General features: G+C 42.7%; 1 protein-coding gene across 1 annotated transcript; it reads left to right on the forward strand.

Annotated features, from left to right (window-relative positions):
• Positions 1 to 790: 790 nt before the first annotated feature.
• Positions 791 to 13,709, forward strand: LOC310823659 (zinc finger CCCH domain-containing protein 6-like; the record flags this gene model as incomplete). The annotated part of the gene is made up of 12 exons (XM_083696536.1): positions 791 to 957; positions 7,784 to 7,997; positions 8,110 to 8,232; positions 8,324 to 8,552; positions 8,783 to 8,934; positions 9,192 to 9,320; positions 9,506 to 9,620; positions 9,862 to 9,971; positions 10,954 to 11,177; positions 11,286 to 11,401; positions 11,884 to 12,060; positions 12,262 to 13,709. 12 exons carry the CDS (start codon positions 791 to 793, stop codon positions 13,707 to 13,709), a joined length of 3,204 nt encoding a protein of 1,067 aa, XP_083552662.1.
• Positions 13,710 to 14,207: the final 498 nt, after the last annotated feature.

Genomic DNA, 14,207 nt, shown 5'->3' on the forward strand with positions numbered 1-14,207 from the left:
TCTTCCACTTCTGCTGGCCGCTTGGCACCGCCATCTTTACGAGGACGTAGTGGTCGCTCTGCTCAGTCACAGCTCTTCTCTGTCTTGGCGCCCCAGTGGTGAAATGAGCTTCCTACCACTGTCAGGACGGCGAAGTCACTACCTATCTTCCGCCATAGACTAAAGACCCATCTCTTTAGGGTACACCTGGGCTCTTCCTCCTCAGACCTCTCTAACCCCTAACACCCTACATTACCGTTATAAAAAAGTTTCTTACTTTCTTTAGCACTGTTACTGCCGATGGCACTTGTTCTTATCAAAGGTTTTACTTACGATGACTGTTGTATAGATAGTTCACTTACTTAGACAAATGTATTTATTGCAAGTCGCTTTGGAAAAAAGCGTCTACTAAATTACTTAAATGAAAATGAAACACACACACAAGTAAAACATTCCCGCAACAACGTTATATAATGAATAATAATGATTGCAAAAAATCATATTGACATATAGGCCCTATACGCCTATGTATTATCAATGATAGTAAAAGATTAACACTATGAATATGCTTATGTTAGTGTCGAGAATTCTATCAGCAAAATAACATTCTCCTGCGAGTCTTACACACTTTATTTTTGCACCAGATATTGAAAATAATTGACAGTTCTTACGGCCAATAAGTATTGTCATTCTCTTGGAAAAAGAGCCCGTTACAATAGTTGACCAATTGCATGTGGGGTTTTGTTGCGCTATGCCCAGTTAGATAGATCCTGATAGGGTAATACGTGGACGAACACATTCAAGAAAAAAGATGTTCTTCGGTCCTAGAATTCATTTTGAGAACCTGTCTTGGGTGAAATATTCTGACTGTGAAGATGCTGAAACCAACGAAAATTGTTACATTTCTGTGTGTTCCTCCCTCCGTCTCCAATATTTCACCATGGCAGCTGTCAACCGACGGGATATTAGCAAAGCGGGGTATCAAGCTGTGTTACTGAGTTAAAACGTCAATGAAATGAGAGAGGAGAATGTCTGTTTACTGTCTCTGTCGAGACATGTAACGTTGCCGTGAGTTTTTTCCAGTCTAAAATCTTCCAGCATCTCTCTCAATCCAACGGCTCCATGAGTGACTGAATGCAACTCACTCTTGTATCTGAGAAAGAGCAGCTCCGTTTACAATCTTCATGGCTTTTGTGAGCCTTGTTTCCAGCCCCCCAACCCCCGTTCTTGACAAAAACATGACAGACTCTGAACTTGCAGGACATGAAAGGTCGAGTAAAATTCTTATCTGCAATTATTCTAAAACACACTAATCTGTGCGTCTCCTGTGAACTACATGTGTTACTGTTTTGGCGCAAACAACGTTGTTGGGGTGCAGGCCTTTTCATATATAGGGATTTTTGCATGCGTTTTTGTGTAAACAAGGTAGAGACTACAAACAGTTATCCCATCACCGTTAATGATGCTTTTTGGTTTCCATGTCGCTTGTCTGCGGCATGGAGACCTCGGCAATGTACTACTGTAATGCTGTGTGTGAGGATGGAGGGATGGGTTACATTTTATGGTCATATTGTTGCATTCTTCAGGGGAGTATGTAAACGAAGGCCCCGCCCATTCATGCGCTTTACCACCCCCTATCGAATACAAATTGTTCAGAGGATGATCAGCTGTGAAGCCAGTGCCTGTATGACCTCAGACACTTCCATGCCCCCGTGACCGTCATATTTCCATATTAATTACATCTAGAAAGAAAACATTTTAAAGATATTTCAGCTTACTTTTTTAAAATTCAATGTGTATTTAATCTTAAAAAGATGTGTGCCACAAGCATTATTGAGTACATGTTAAAGTACCCTTATGGGCCGACTTATTTTATGTATAAGGAACAGAATCCAACTGCTGTAAGTAAGACTAACAGTGCACAATAGTGCAGTTCAATGCATAATCTCAGACCTCCTTGTTGACAGGATTTTAAACCCCCTTAAGAAATACTTTATTGTATTGTGTACATGTTTCACAGAGAAGGTTGGATGTCACATTAAAGACGGTCATCTAGAATGGATTCTTCAGTGCAAGTACTTAATATGGGCTGCTGATTTCTTATGAAACAATAAGAGTATGACATTTTAAGGTTGCATCTAAATTGCATCTGCATCAAGTAACAGGGTTATTGGTGGTGTAGTGAATGAAATAGACAGAGACATGTCCCACAGATGATGACGTATTACTTGAATAAGCAAGAGATGTATGTCTGTTATGATAATAGTGTTCATCTTTTGAAATGCATTGAATTTAGACGTTTATAATTTCTAAGCTGTGAATGCAGTACTATATTTATTTTCTAAGGCCTACTCCTCAGTGAAACATGAGCATGTCATAGATTGTATTCACCCACCCTGTTGTTACTGTTATTTTCATCAAGGTTCACTGCAGTCCCATCACCAACCAATCACAATTCTATTGTCATTTCCTGAACACATCACCACCTTCCCCCATTGCAAACATCCAGCTTGAACGTCTTCAAAAATGGCATGTTTGTTACAGAAAGATATGTAAGATGCCTCGACCGGCCAAATCATATCCCATAGTGATCCTTTTATCAGCACACAAGACCCCCTGTTCCTCCTAGAACACTATCCCTGTACCCCAAGAATACATACCTTCAGTATGGAGCTGACCCCCCCCCCCCCACACACACACACGCACGCACAAGTCATCTGCCCACACCCTTTCTGTTTACCTTTATGTCAAATCACACATTTTATAACAACCACACATTTATTCCGACGTGCATGAAATGCAGCCCACAGTAATTGGTTAAGCCTAACACAGCTGTTCTACTGTATGTTCAGGATCATTTACATCATCATAAATGGAGTGTTCTGCTTTTCCCAGTATTTTTCCCTTTCACTGTACAATTTTAGGGGCAGTTTCCCAGACACAGATCTGTTCCACAGAACAAAGAAATGTTCCACTAAAATAAATAAAAAAGTCTGGCTTTACACTGACACGGAAGGCATGGTTAATTGTATATGTATATATATATATACAGCGGGTGAAATAAGTATTGAACACGTCACCATTTTTCTCAGTAAATATATTTCCAAAGGTACTATTGACATGACATTTTCACCAGATGTTGGTAACAACCCAAGTAATCCATACATACAAAGAAACCAAAACAAATAAGTTCAGAAATTAAGTTGTGTGTAATAATGTGAAATGACACAGGGAAAAAGTATTGAACACGCTTACTGATATTTATTTAATACTTTGTACAAAAGCCTTTGTTGGTAATGACAGCTTCAAGACGCCTCCTGTATGGAGAAACTAGTCGCATGCATTGCTCTGGTGTGATTTTGGCCCATTCTTCCACACAAACAGTCTTCAAATCTTGAAGGTTCCGTGGGCCTCTTCTATGAATCTTGATCTTCAGTTCTTTCCATAGATTTTCAATGGGATTTAAGTCAGGTGATTGGCTGGGCCATTCTAGCAGCTTTATTTTCTTTCTTTGAAACCAATTGAGAGTTTCCTTGGCTGTGTGTTTGGGATCATTGTCTTGCTGAAATGTCCACCCTCGTTTCATCTTCATCATCCTGGTAGATGGCAGCAGATTTTGGTCAAGAATGTCTCGGTAAATTTGCCCATTCATCCTTCCTTCAATTATGTGAAGTTTGCCAGTACCATTTGCTGAAAAGCAGCCCCACACCATGATGTTCCCACCTCCAAACTTCACTGTTAGTATGGTGTTTTTAGGGTGATGTGCAGTGCCATTTCTCCTCCAAACATGGTGTGTATTATGGCATCCAAACAGTTCAATTTTGCTCTCATCTGACCACACTATATTCTCCCAGTATTTCACTGGCTTTTCCAAATGTTGTGCAGCAAACTTTAAACGAGCTTCAACATGCTTTTTTTTCAGCAATGGAGTCTTGCGTGGTGAGCGTGCATACAGGCCATGGCGGTGGAGTGCATTACTTACTGTTTTCTTTGAGACAACAGTATCTGCTAATTCCAGGTCTTTTTGAAGCTCTCCACAAGTGGTCCTTGGCTCTTGGACAACTCTTCTGATTATTCTTTTCACTCCTCTGTCAGAAATCTTGCGAGGAGCACCTGATCGAGGCAAATTTATGGTGAAATGATTGTCTTTCCACTTCCGTATTATGGCCCCAACAGTGCTCACTGGAACATTCAGATGCCATCGTTATGTCTTGCAACAATTAGGTTGCGAAGGTCTTGAGACAGCTCTTTGCTTTTACCCATCATGAGATGTGTCTTGTGTGACACCTTGGCAATGACACCTTTTTGTAGGCCATCAGTTGGGACTGAACCAGCTGATATTAATTTGCACTGACAAGGGGCTGGATTGCTTTTTAATTACTGATAGATTTCAATTGTTGTCTTGGCTTTCCATGCCTTTTTGCACCTCCCTTTCTTCATGTGTTCAATACTTTTTCCCTGTGTCATTTCACATTATTACACATAACTTAATTTCTGAATGTATTTTTTTTGGTTTCTTTGTATGTATGGATTCCTTGGGTTGTTACCAACATCTGGTGAAAATGGCATGTCAATAGCTACCTTTGGAAATATATGTACTGAGAAAAATGGTAGGAGAAATGGAGAAATACTTATTTCACCCGCTGTATATATATATATATACAGTGGGGGAAATAATTATTTGATCCCCTGCTGATTTTGTTAGTTTGCCCGATTACAAAGAAATGAGCGGTCTATAATTTTTATGGTACTTTTATTTTAACAAATAGAGACAGAATATCAACAAAGAAGTCCAGAAAAAACACATGATATAAAGTTATAAATTAATTTGCATTTGATCGAAGGAAATAAGTATTTGATCCCCAAGCAAAACATGACTTAGTACTTGGTGGAGAAACCCTTGCTGGCAAGCACAGAAGTCAGACGTTTCTTATAGTTGGTCACCAGGTTTGCACACATCTCAGGAGGGATTTTGGTCCACTCCTCTTTACAGATCCTCTCCAAATCCTGAAGGTTTCAAGGCTTTTGCTTGGCAACTCGAAGCTTCAGCTCCCTCCACAAATTTTCTATAGGATTAAGGTCTGGAGACTAGCTAGGCCACTCCATGACCTTAGTGTGCTTCTTCTTGAGCCACTCCTTTGTTGCCTTGGCTGTATGTTTTGGGTCATTGTCATGCTGGAAGACCCATCCACGACCCATCCTCAGTGCTCTGGCTGAGGGAAGGAGGTTCTCGTCCAAGATCTTAAGGTACATGGCCCCGTGCATTGGCCCCTCAATGCAGTGAAGTCATCCTGTACCCTTAGCAGAGAAACAACCCCAAAGCATAATGTTTCCACCTCCATGTTTGACGGTGGGGATGGTGTTCTTGGGATTGTAGCATTCAGCATTTCTCTCCCTCCAAACACGAAGAGTCGAATTTATGCCAAAGAGTTCAATTTTGGTCTCATCTGACCACATCACCTTCTCCCAAGCCTTCTCTGAATCATTTAGGTGTTCATTGGCAAACTTCAGATGGGCCTGTACATGTGCCTTCTTGAGCAGGGGGACCTTGCGGGCACTGCAGGATTTCAATCCGTTACGGTGTAGTGTGTTACCAATGGTTTTCTTGGTGACTGTGGTCCCAGCTGCCTTGAGATCATTACCAAGCTCCTACCGTGTAGTTCTGGGCTGATCCCTCACCCCTCTCATGATCATCCTTACCCCACGAGGCAAGACCTTGCATGGAGCTCCAGGCCGAGGGCGATTGATGGTTATTTTGTATTTCTTCCATTTTCTAATAATTGCACCAACAGTTGTCTCCTTCTCACCAAGCTTCTTGCTGATGGTCTTGTAGCCCATTCCAGCCTTGTGCAGGTCTACAACTCTTACCCTGATGTCCTTTGAATGTTCTTTGGTCTTGCCCATGGTGGTGGAGAGGTTGGAATGGAAGAGATTGATTCTATTGACAGGTGTCTTTTATACCCATAACAAGCAGAGATTAGGAGTACTTTTCCTAAAGTGACAGGACTAATCTGTGTGCCTCATGGGCATATAACCGGTCTGTATGAGCCAGAATTCTTGCTGGTTTGTAGGGGATCAAATACTTATTTCCTTCGATCAAATGCAAATTAATTTATAACTTTATATAATGTGTTTTTTCTGGACTTCTTTGTTGATATTCTGTCTTTATTCGTTAAAATAAAAGTACCATAAAAATTATAGGACGCTCATTTCTTTGTAATCGGGCAAACTAACAAAATCAGCAGGGGATCAAATAATTATTTCCCCCACTGTATATATATATATATATATACACACACACACACACACACACACACACACACACACACAGTGCCCTGCGTAAGTAATAGGACAGTGAAGTATTTTTTCTTTCGGCTCTACATTCCAAAAGTTTGGATTTGAAATCAAACAATTACGAGTTAAAGTAGAGAATCTCAGCTTTTATTTTATGGTATTTGTTAACATATTGGCTTCAACATTCAGAAATTACAACACTTTTTATGCATAGTCCCCCTATTTCAGGGTGCCCAAAAGTAATGGGACAGATTCATCAAATGTCCAAAATAAGCACACATTTTTTATTTTTGTCGACATTCCTTTGCATGCAATAACTGCCTGAAGTCTGCGACCCATTGACCCCACCAGACGCTGGGTATCTTCTCTGGTGATGCTCTGCCAGGCCTGTACTGCAGCTGTCATCAGTTGTTGTTTGTTTTGAGGTATTTGTGCCTAAAATCTTATCAGGAAATGAAATGCATGTTAAATTGTATTTAAATCTTATTGACCAGTCAAGACTTGTTGGCTCTGGGGTCATTGTCTTACTGTATGATGAAGCACCATCCAATTAATTTGGAGGCATTTGCTTGCACTTGAGCAGACAAGATGTTTCTGTACACTTCAGAATACATTCTGCTGCTGCTGTCAGCAGTAACAATCAACTAAGACAAGTTAGCCAGTTCTTGTGGCAGCTATACAATACCTTTTTCCCAGACCCTTGCAGGCTTTTTAGGCACTTTTTAGCAAACTGTATGACGATAACTAGTGGTTTGCACCTTGTAGTGAAGCTTTTGTAGTTCGGCTGGTGACGTATTATGTGGATGATAGTCTCTGACACATTCATGCCTACCTCCTGGAGTGTTCCTGATATGTGGGACAGTTGTTTTCTGGGTTTTCTTAATTATGGTGAGCATTCTTTGGTCATCCATTGTAGAAGTCTTCCTTGGCCTACCAGCCTGTTTGCAATTGCTGAGCTCACCAGTGTTTCTCTTTTTCTTTTAAATGGTGTTCCAAACTGTTGATTTTGGCAAGCCTAAAGTTTTGGCTATGTTTGTAAATAGTTTTTTTTCAGCCTAATAATGGTTTGCTTGACTTTCATTGACACCTCTTTGGTCCTCATGTTGGCAAACACCAATAGCAAACTCCAAAGGAAAATGCATATATATATAATTTGTTTTTTAAATGTATTGCGCTCAAATACACTTTTGATATTTTGATGCAAAAGTGGTTTAAAATTGTTATTCAGACAATGTCTTCAGAAGGGGATACTGTCATATTGGAATGGAATGTATGGCCATACTGACAAAACAAACAATGGATACTAAGTATCTAAGTCAGTAAAATATCTACCTAGAGATTGTCAGGGTGTATGAAGTGTAAAACCAGGAAGAAACTTGGAATATTGGAAGTTGACAAGTTGACTCAAATTGCATTTGTTTTTAAATTATGGATAAATACATATTGTGAAAGGCCTTTATAGTTGCCTTTTCTAGATTCATGTTAACATTTTGAACTCTTCTTTTTAAAGAGAGGATAGTGAATTGGAAGATGGAGAAATAGATGATGAAGGGATTGGCATTGAAGAGGAGGGTAAAGAAATCAAAGAGGGGAATGAAAATAAAGAGAGGGAAAAAGGGAAAGAAAAAGAAATGGATGGCAAGACACACAGGCACTCCAGAAAAAGATACAAAAAAACAAGAGAAAAGAGGAGGTCAAAGAGGAGAAAACATGACAGACAAAAAGTAAGCCCAGTGATGATATCACCTGGAAAATCTGAAATCTCAAAATCCTATAGTTCTCCATGCAAAGTTTCACTGTGTAATTCCCTTTACGTCCTCCCTCCTTATCTATCAGCACCACTCCCCTTCCAGTAGCTCCAGTTCTGACAGCGATGATTCAGACCATGAGCGTCCAGAGAAGCCCAAAAATAAGAAAAGCCAAGGCTCCTTCCGTGACTATGATGGCCAGTCTGCTCAGGTAAGAATCCTGATTGGTTCCATAAGAATGTGCATAGCCATACACAATACATTTTCATTGATATTACACTTTCTTGAATTACTCCTCCTAGCATGGGCAGGACTCAAATAACGGGGGCCACAGCAATCCACAGAGGACAGCACAGCATAAGAGCAGTGACTTTGACAAGTTCAGTGACTACAGCGATGACAAGTATGACTATGAGGGAGAGGGTGAAGACTTCACAGACGAGTCCACCTCACCCAGCCAAGGCATGGGACGCCAGCCCAAGCAGCAGATCAATAGACCAAACGTGAAGAGCCTACAGAAACGACAGCAGTGTATGGATTGCATGAGCTGGGTTTATTTAAGTCTCATCAGAAGTTATTCAAGTTGGTTGAGGTTGTCTTTGTAGTGGCCATGGTACAGTATGTGTCCTTTTTGGATTTGTATTGTAGCTCCCTCTGAAACTGGTGGAGGACATGAGGTCATATTGATGTTTTACAAATATCTTTTATCTCTATAAATAATATGTTATAGATTGTGACTTTTATTGATGTGTGTGTTTCAGTTAGTGGGCAGCGGGGGAGAGGCAGAGGAGTAGTGGGCCGAGGGCGTGGCATGCTCAACAAGAAGAAGAAGCAGAAAGGCAGAGACTGGGGCCGTGGACGAGGTCGTGGGAGAGAGCAGACTGGAGAGGGGATGAAGCAGATAAGGAGCAAAGTAATTTTTTGTCTTTGATCTAGAATGGTCTGAATGTGCCTCAGTTGGTTCAGACCAGGGGAGGCTGGTTTCGGGCAGAAATTGGAGGACAGGCTCATTGTAATGCATGGGATAGAATGAGGAATGGTATCAAATACACATGTTTTATACCATTCCTCATTCCATTCCATGCATTACAATGAACCCGTCCTCCGATTTCTACCTCCACCAGCCTCCCCTGGTTCAGACAATATGTTTTGTTCCTTTGTTGCCCATAGGAGGGAAAGGGCTCTCCTGGTTTTCAGAAGAGACGTCCAGTCATGACCAAGGAGTTTATCAATCAACACACGGTTGAACACAATGGGAGATACATCTGTAAATATTTCCTGGAAGGACGATGTATCAAGGTGAGTCAGCACTAATGTAACAATACAAATAAATGTCATAAGAGTCATTTTAAAGTGCAGAATAAATCAAGTTTCTTTGGTTGCTAATACATGCTGATATGCTTTGAAAACATTCTTGCATTCTGTCTCTGTTTCACACCTTCACTCACAGTTGCACTCAATCTCACAGTTTTCTCTTTACACAGGGGGAGCAGTGTAAGTTTGAACACAAGCTTGTTGTTCCAGATAAGAAGAAGGAGCTGTGTAAATTCTACCTCCAAGGATTCTGCAGTAAAGGAGATAATTGCATTTACATGCACAATATCCTTCATCAATGATCACCAAATGTACTTGAGTTACATCACTTTATGTAGAGTGATTAAATTACTCCAACACTGGAATATTTACTTTTATCCGATCATCATCAAAGAAACTGTATTATTTGGTTTTCCCAAGTTTTTTCTCAAGTTCATGACTCATGAGTTCAGTGGATGGAGATTTGTTCATACAGTGTAATTTTTGTACAATGTGAAACCAACTTCTCCTTTACTCCTGGCTGTACATGAATATCCATGCAAGTTCTTTCATACAGGAGCAAAGTGCTATCAAGGAGACAATTGTAAATTCTCCCACGAGCCTTTGACTGATGTGACCAAAGAACTGCTTTATAAGGTAGGATACTGTATGTTCCAAAAACATTACTATCGTGAAAAGAAGCATCTAATTTTGCCATAAGTAGAAATGATTTGGGTGGTTGTCTTCTCTGGTGATGCTCTGCCAGGCCTGTACTGCAGCCATCTTCAGTTTTGTGGTATTTTTGCCTAAAATCTTATCATCAGGAAATGAAATGCATGTTAAATTGGATTTAAATCTGAAGATTGACTTTCCCAGAACTTTCAAGAACTTTACATTTTTTGGCCCTGAAAAACTCCCTCGTTGCTATGGCAGTATGTTTTGGGTCATTGTCTTACTGTATGATGAAGCGCCATTCCAGTTAATTTGGAGGCATTTGCTTGTACTTGAGCAGACAAGATTAGCCAGTTCTAGTGGCAGCTATACATGCCCTAACATTAACACCCTCTCCACCATGTTTCACAGATGAGGTGGTATGCTGTATGCTTGGGCAGATCCTTTTTTCTCCAAACTTTCCACTTGCAATCAACTCTGGTACACTGGTATTATCATGTACTCTAGTATTGATTTTGGCAAGCCTATGGTTTTGGCTATGTTTCTGATGTTTTTTTTCAGATTTTTCAGCCTAATATAGGCTTCCTTGACTCCAATAGCAGGCATCAATAGCAGACTCCAAAGGCAAATGCAAAGCCTAGAATCAATACTAGACATTGACAGCTCTCTTATGCCTGCACAAATGATGTGATGTAACACACCTGACTTACCAGAAACACCTGTCAAACCAATTGTCCCATTACAATACTTGGGTACCCTGAAATAGAGGGACTATGCATCAAAAGTGTCGTAATTTCTGAATGGTGAAACCAATATGTACACAATACCAGCAAATAAAAGCTGAGAATCTCTACTTTAACCTCACAGTAATTGTTTGATTTCAAATCCAAACCTTTGGAATTGTAGAGCCAAAAGAAGAAATGCTGCTTCACTATCCCATTACTCACGCAGGGCACTGTATATTTAGATCAACACAGAGGAGGAAAATGCCCATAAGGATGAGTTGGAGTTGGAAGACCTGAGGAAGCAAGGCATCGCCCCACTGCCCAAACCACCTCCAGGAGTGGGGCTTCTGCCTACGCCTGGTCCCAGCAGCCCACAGGACAGTAGCTCTGGGGGGAAGAAGATCCCCTCTCTATTTGAGATAAAGGTTCAACCCACTGTGGACCTGGCTCAAAAGATTGGCCTAAGGTATCTCACCTGCCAAGTTTTCACATTCTCTTTTGTACTGAGCTTTCGCTGTTTCTATCCAATCTATAAGATCATAGGATTTATGTAATGTGTTTGTTTGTGTTACAGTGGGTCCAATTTCTCCTCTCCTCCTGGATCCCAATTTCAAGGGAAAGGGCCCAACTGTATGTTTGGTGGGGGCCCAGAGGACGTGCAGAGTGGAACTATGATGCCCCTGGGCCCCGGTGCTCCCCCTGTCCCCCCTCCACCCCACACAGGGCCACCAATGCAACAGAGCCCCCCTGGACAACACCCATCACATGGGTTTCCAATGCCTCCGCCTGTCCCCTCTGGACTGCCCCCCAACTTCCATGGAAATAGACCAAATATGCACCCACATATGAACCTACAAAGGCCTACGTTCCCTCCAATGCCAGATCTGCAGATGTTACAAAACAGGCCTTTCCATGCTGTGTGTCAGAATCCTGTAGAGTTCCTTAACAGTTTCTTCAGAAACCAGGCCATTGGCCAGGGAGGTTGGTACTGAGTTAATACATGGATATTTTTTAAAGCAATTAATGACAGCCATCAGTTTGCAATGACAAGGAGTGAAGTGAACTATATGATTTGTCAATGTAATTGGCTCCCAGCTTTCTCCTCTTTTTATTGAGTTCTGCCAGGTTGATTACTCTCCATTTGTCCCTTTTCTTCTCCACCCTCTCTGCAGCAGACCCAAGTCTGGCCTTTATGCAGGACTCCCATCAGCAGGGTGGCACTGAATCACAGGTGCAGAACTTACCGCCGGCCGTTCAGAGGACTCTTTTCTTACACCTGAATCAACAGCAGGGGAATGAGCCACAGGGGGTGGAGGGGCGGGGTGCCAAGACTACCAACAGAGACAAAGGTAAGTGAAAGGGAATATTTAGACTTGAAGTAACACATTTTACTCTTACCCAAACATTTCAAAATTATTTCATTCAATTGCAGCACCATCAGTGAAAGTTATTTACTAAATCTCTCAGCTATTTCCCAGATATGGCACAGATACTTGCTTGGTAATGCTTTAATTTCTAGTCATAATCATGAACACACTTATGCTCAACAGATGAAACTACAAAGTGGTACTCCAGTGATGAAGAGGATGGGAACTGTGTAACAGCTATCCTCAAATCTCTAAATAAACAAAATGAGATGCTCCAGGGCCAGCAGCCACAAACCAAGCACCTCCAGCCTGGCTCTGTTGCCCCAGCACCATGTGACCCCCGGCTACTGAAGGACCGGGCCCCACCCAGTGATCCCCGCATGAAGAAGGGCCCCCACCAGCGGCACACAGACACCAAGAAGGAGCCAGATGGCACTGTGGATCCCCGACTAGCCAGGGACCCCAGGAAGGTGAGACCCATGGAACCTCACAAGCCTCCTAGTCACAAGCCTCGTACTGGAGAGGAGGATGAGGATGGAGAAAGGGAGCCAAGGGAGAGGGCTGCTCTTATCCCCCTGGATGTCAGCCCAGGTGTGGTGCTTCGGGATCCGCGCTGTCAGCTTAAGCAATTTAGCCACATCCAGGTGGACATCCTGCTCCAGCGGCCAGCCTTTGCCCAGACGGTAATATGGGCTCCAGAGGACCTTATCCCTTTGCTTGTGCCTAAGCAGGAACACTCCATTAACCTCCTCTTACCACCACTCATCGCGGATGCCCAGCTGAACCGCACTGCTCTGCCTAACCACCCCCCCGTCACTACCTCACCACACATTGACCCCCGGCTGGCAGCTGCCCGTCTGAAGGTGGGCGCGGGTCGACTCCTCCCCAGAACACTGGAGCCCAGGTCATCTACAGAGAGACTACTGGACCCACGGCAACACAAAGCACTGGACCCCAGGATCAGCCGCTCTGGGAGTCTGGACTCCAAGCTCCCTGTGCTGAGGGAGGTGTCCTCTGGTGGAGGAGCTGCTGACCCCAGGCTGCAGAGAGGCAGGGCTGGTTCCTCCTCCCAGACCACAACACCAACTAGACTTGAACCGGAGAAGCTGCCTCCGTACGCCCCCCGTCTGGCGTCCTCTGGGGGAGGCCTGAAGAGCCCCACCACACTGCTAGGGGGCATCAGTCTGTATGACCCTCGTAACCTGGCAGCGCAGGCCCAGAAGGATGAGGTAGATTCTTCGAAAAAGACAGGGATTCTGAAACAATCTGCCAAGAGAGAGAACACTCCACCATCCTCACTCTCACCAACCCAGCAAACACGGTCAGTACAAGAGGCCAAGGGGACAGATAGCCCCTCAGATGGGTCCAGCCATCAGCCTCCCCTCTCTGCCCCCATAGTGCCCTCCAGCTCACCCATTAAGCCCCCCGCGGTGCACAACCTACCCATTCAAGCCCTGGCGGGGCTGATCCGCCCACCCTACACCGACCCCAAGCATCCCAAACAGGTAGGACAGGACCCAGGGGGACCGGAGGAGGACACTGAGGAGGAACCCAAGGAAGAGACAGACGACAGGCCACTGAAGGACGTGTTCAAGACCTTTGATCCCACTGCCTCTCCCTTTTGTCAGTAAACCTCCTGTGTTGATTTAGTGTGTATCAGCACACTAGCTGAACTCTGTATATATTTTCTGTATATTGATTAGACACACATATGTATCTTTATTGAGCTTTCTACATTTATTTTAACTGTACATAAAACTATTGTTGTTCTACACGATCTGTTGAGAATAGCATGACGTCACTTATTTTACACATTTACAGGGATATTGGTCATCCAGCACGCAACATTTTTATATTATTGTTATAACGCTGCCAGTCGTGGCAGCATGGACAGTAGGTTACATGTTGCCTGTGCAGTTTCTTGGTTTATGTAAAATTATCTTGAGCATATAGTGATGTGATTGCTTTATTGTAGCAATGAAATGCCATAATCTGTGAGTTAAGGACAGTATTAAGGTTTTGATGTTCCTATAAAGGTATGTAGTACTAATGAATGAAATGTATGAAAACTGACAGCTTTAATGAAACTGTAATATTGTGTGTGGAATTAGCCAAATGCTATTATTAGG

This window comes from Argentina silus (genome assembly GCF_951799395.1).
Source record: "Argentina silus genome assembly, chromosome: Y".
Lineage (NCBI taxonomy): Eukaryota > Metazoa > Chordata > Actinopteri > Argentiniformes > Argentinidae > Argentina > Argentina silus.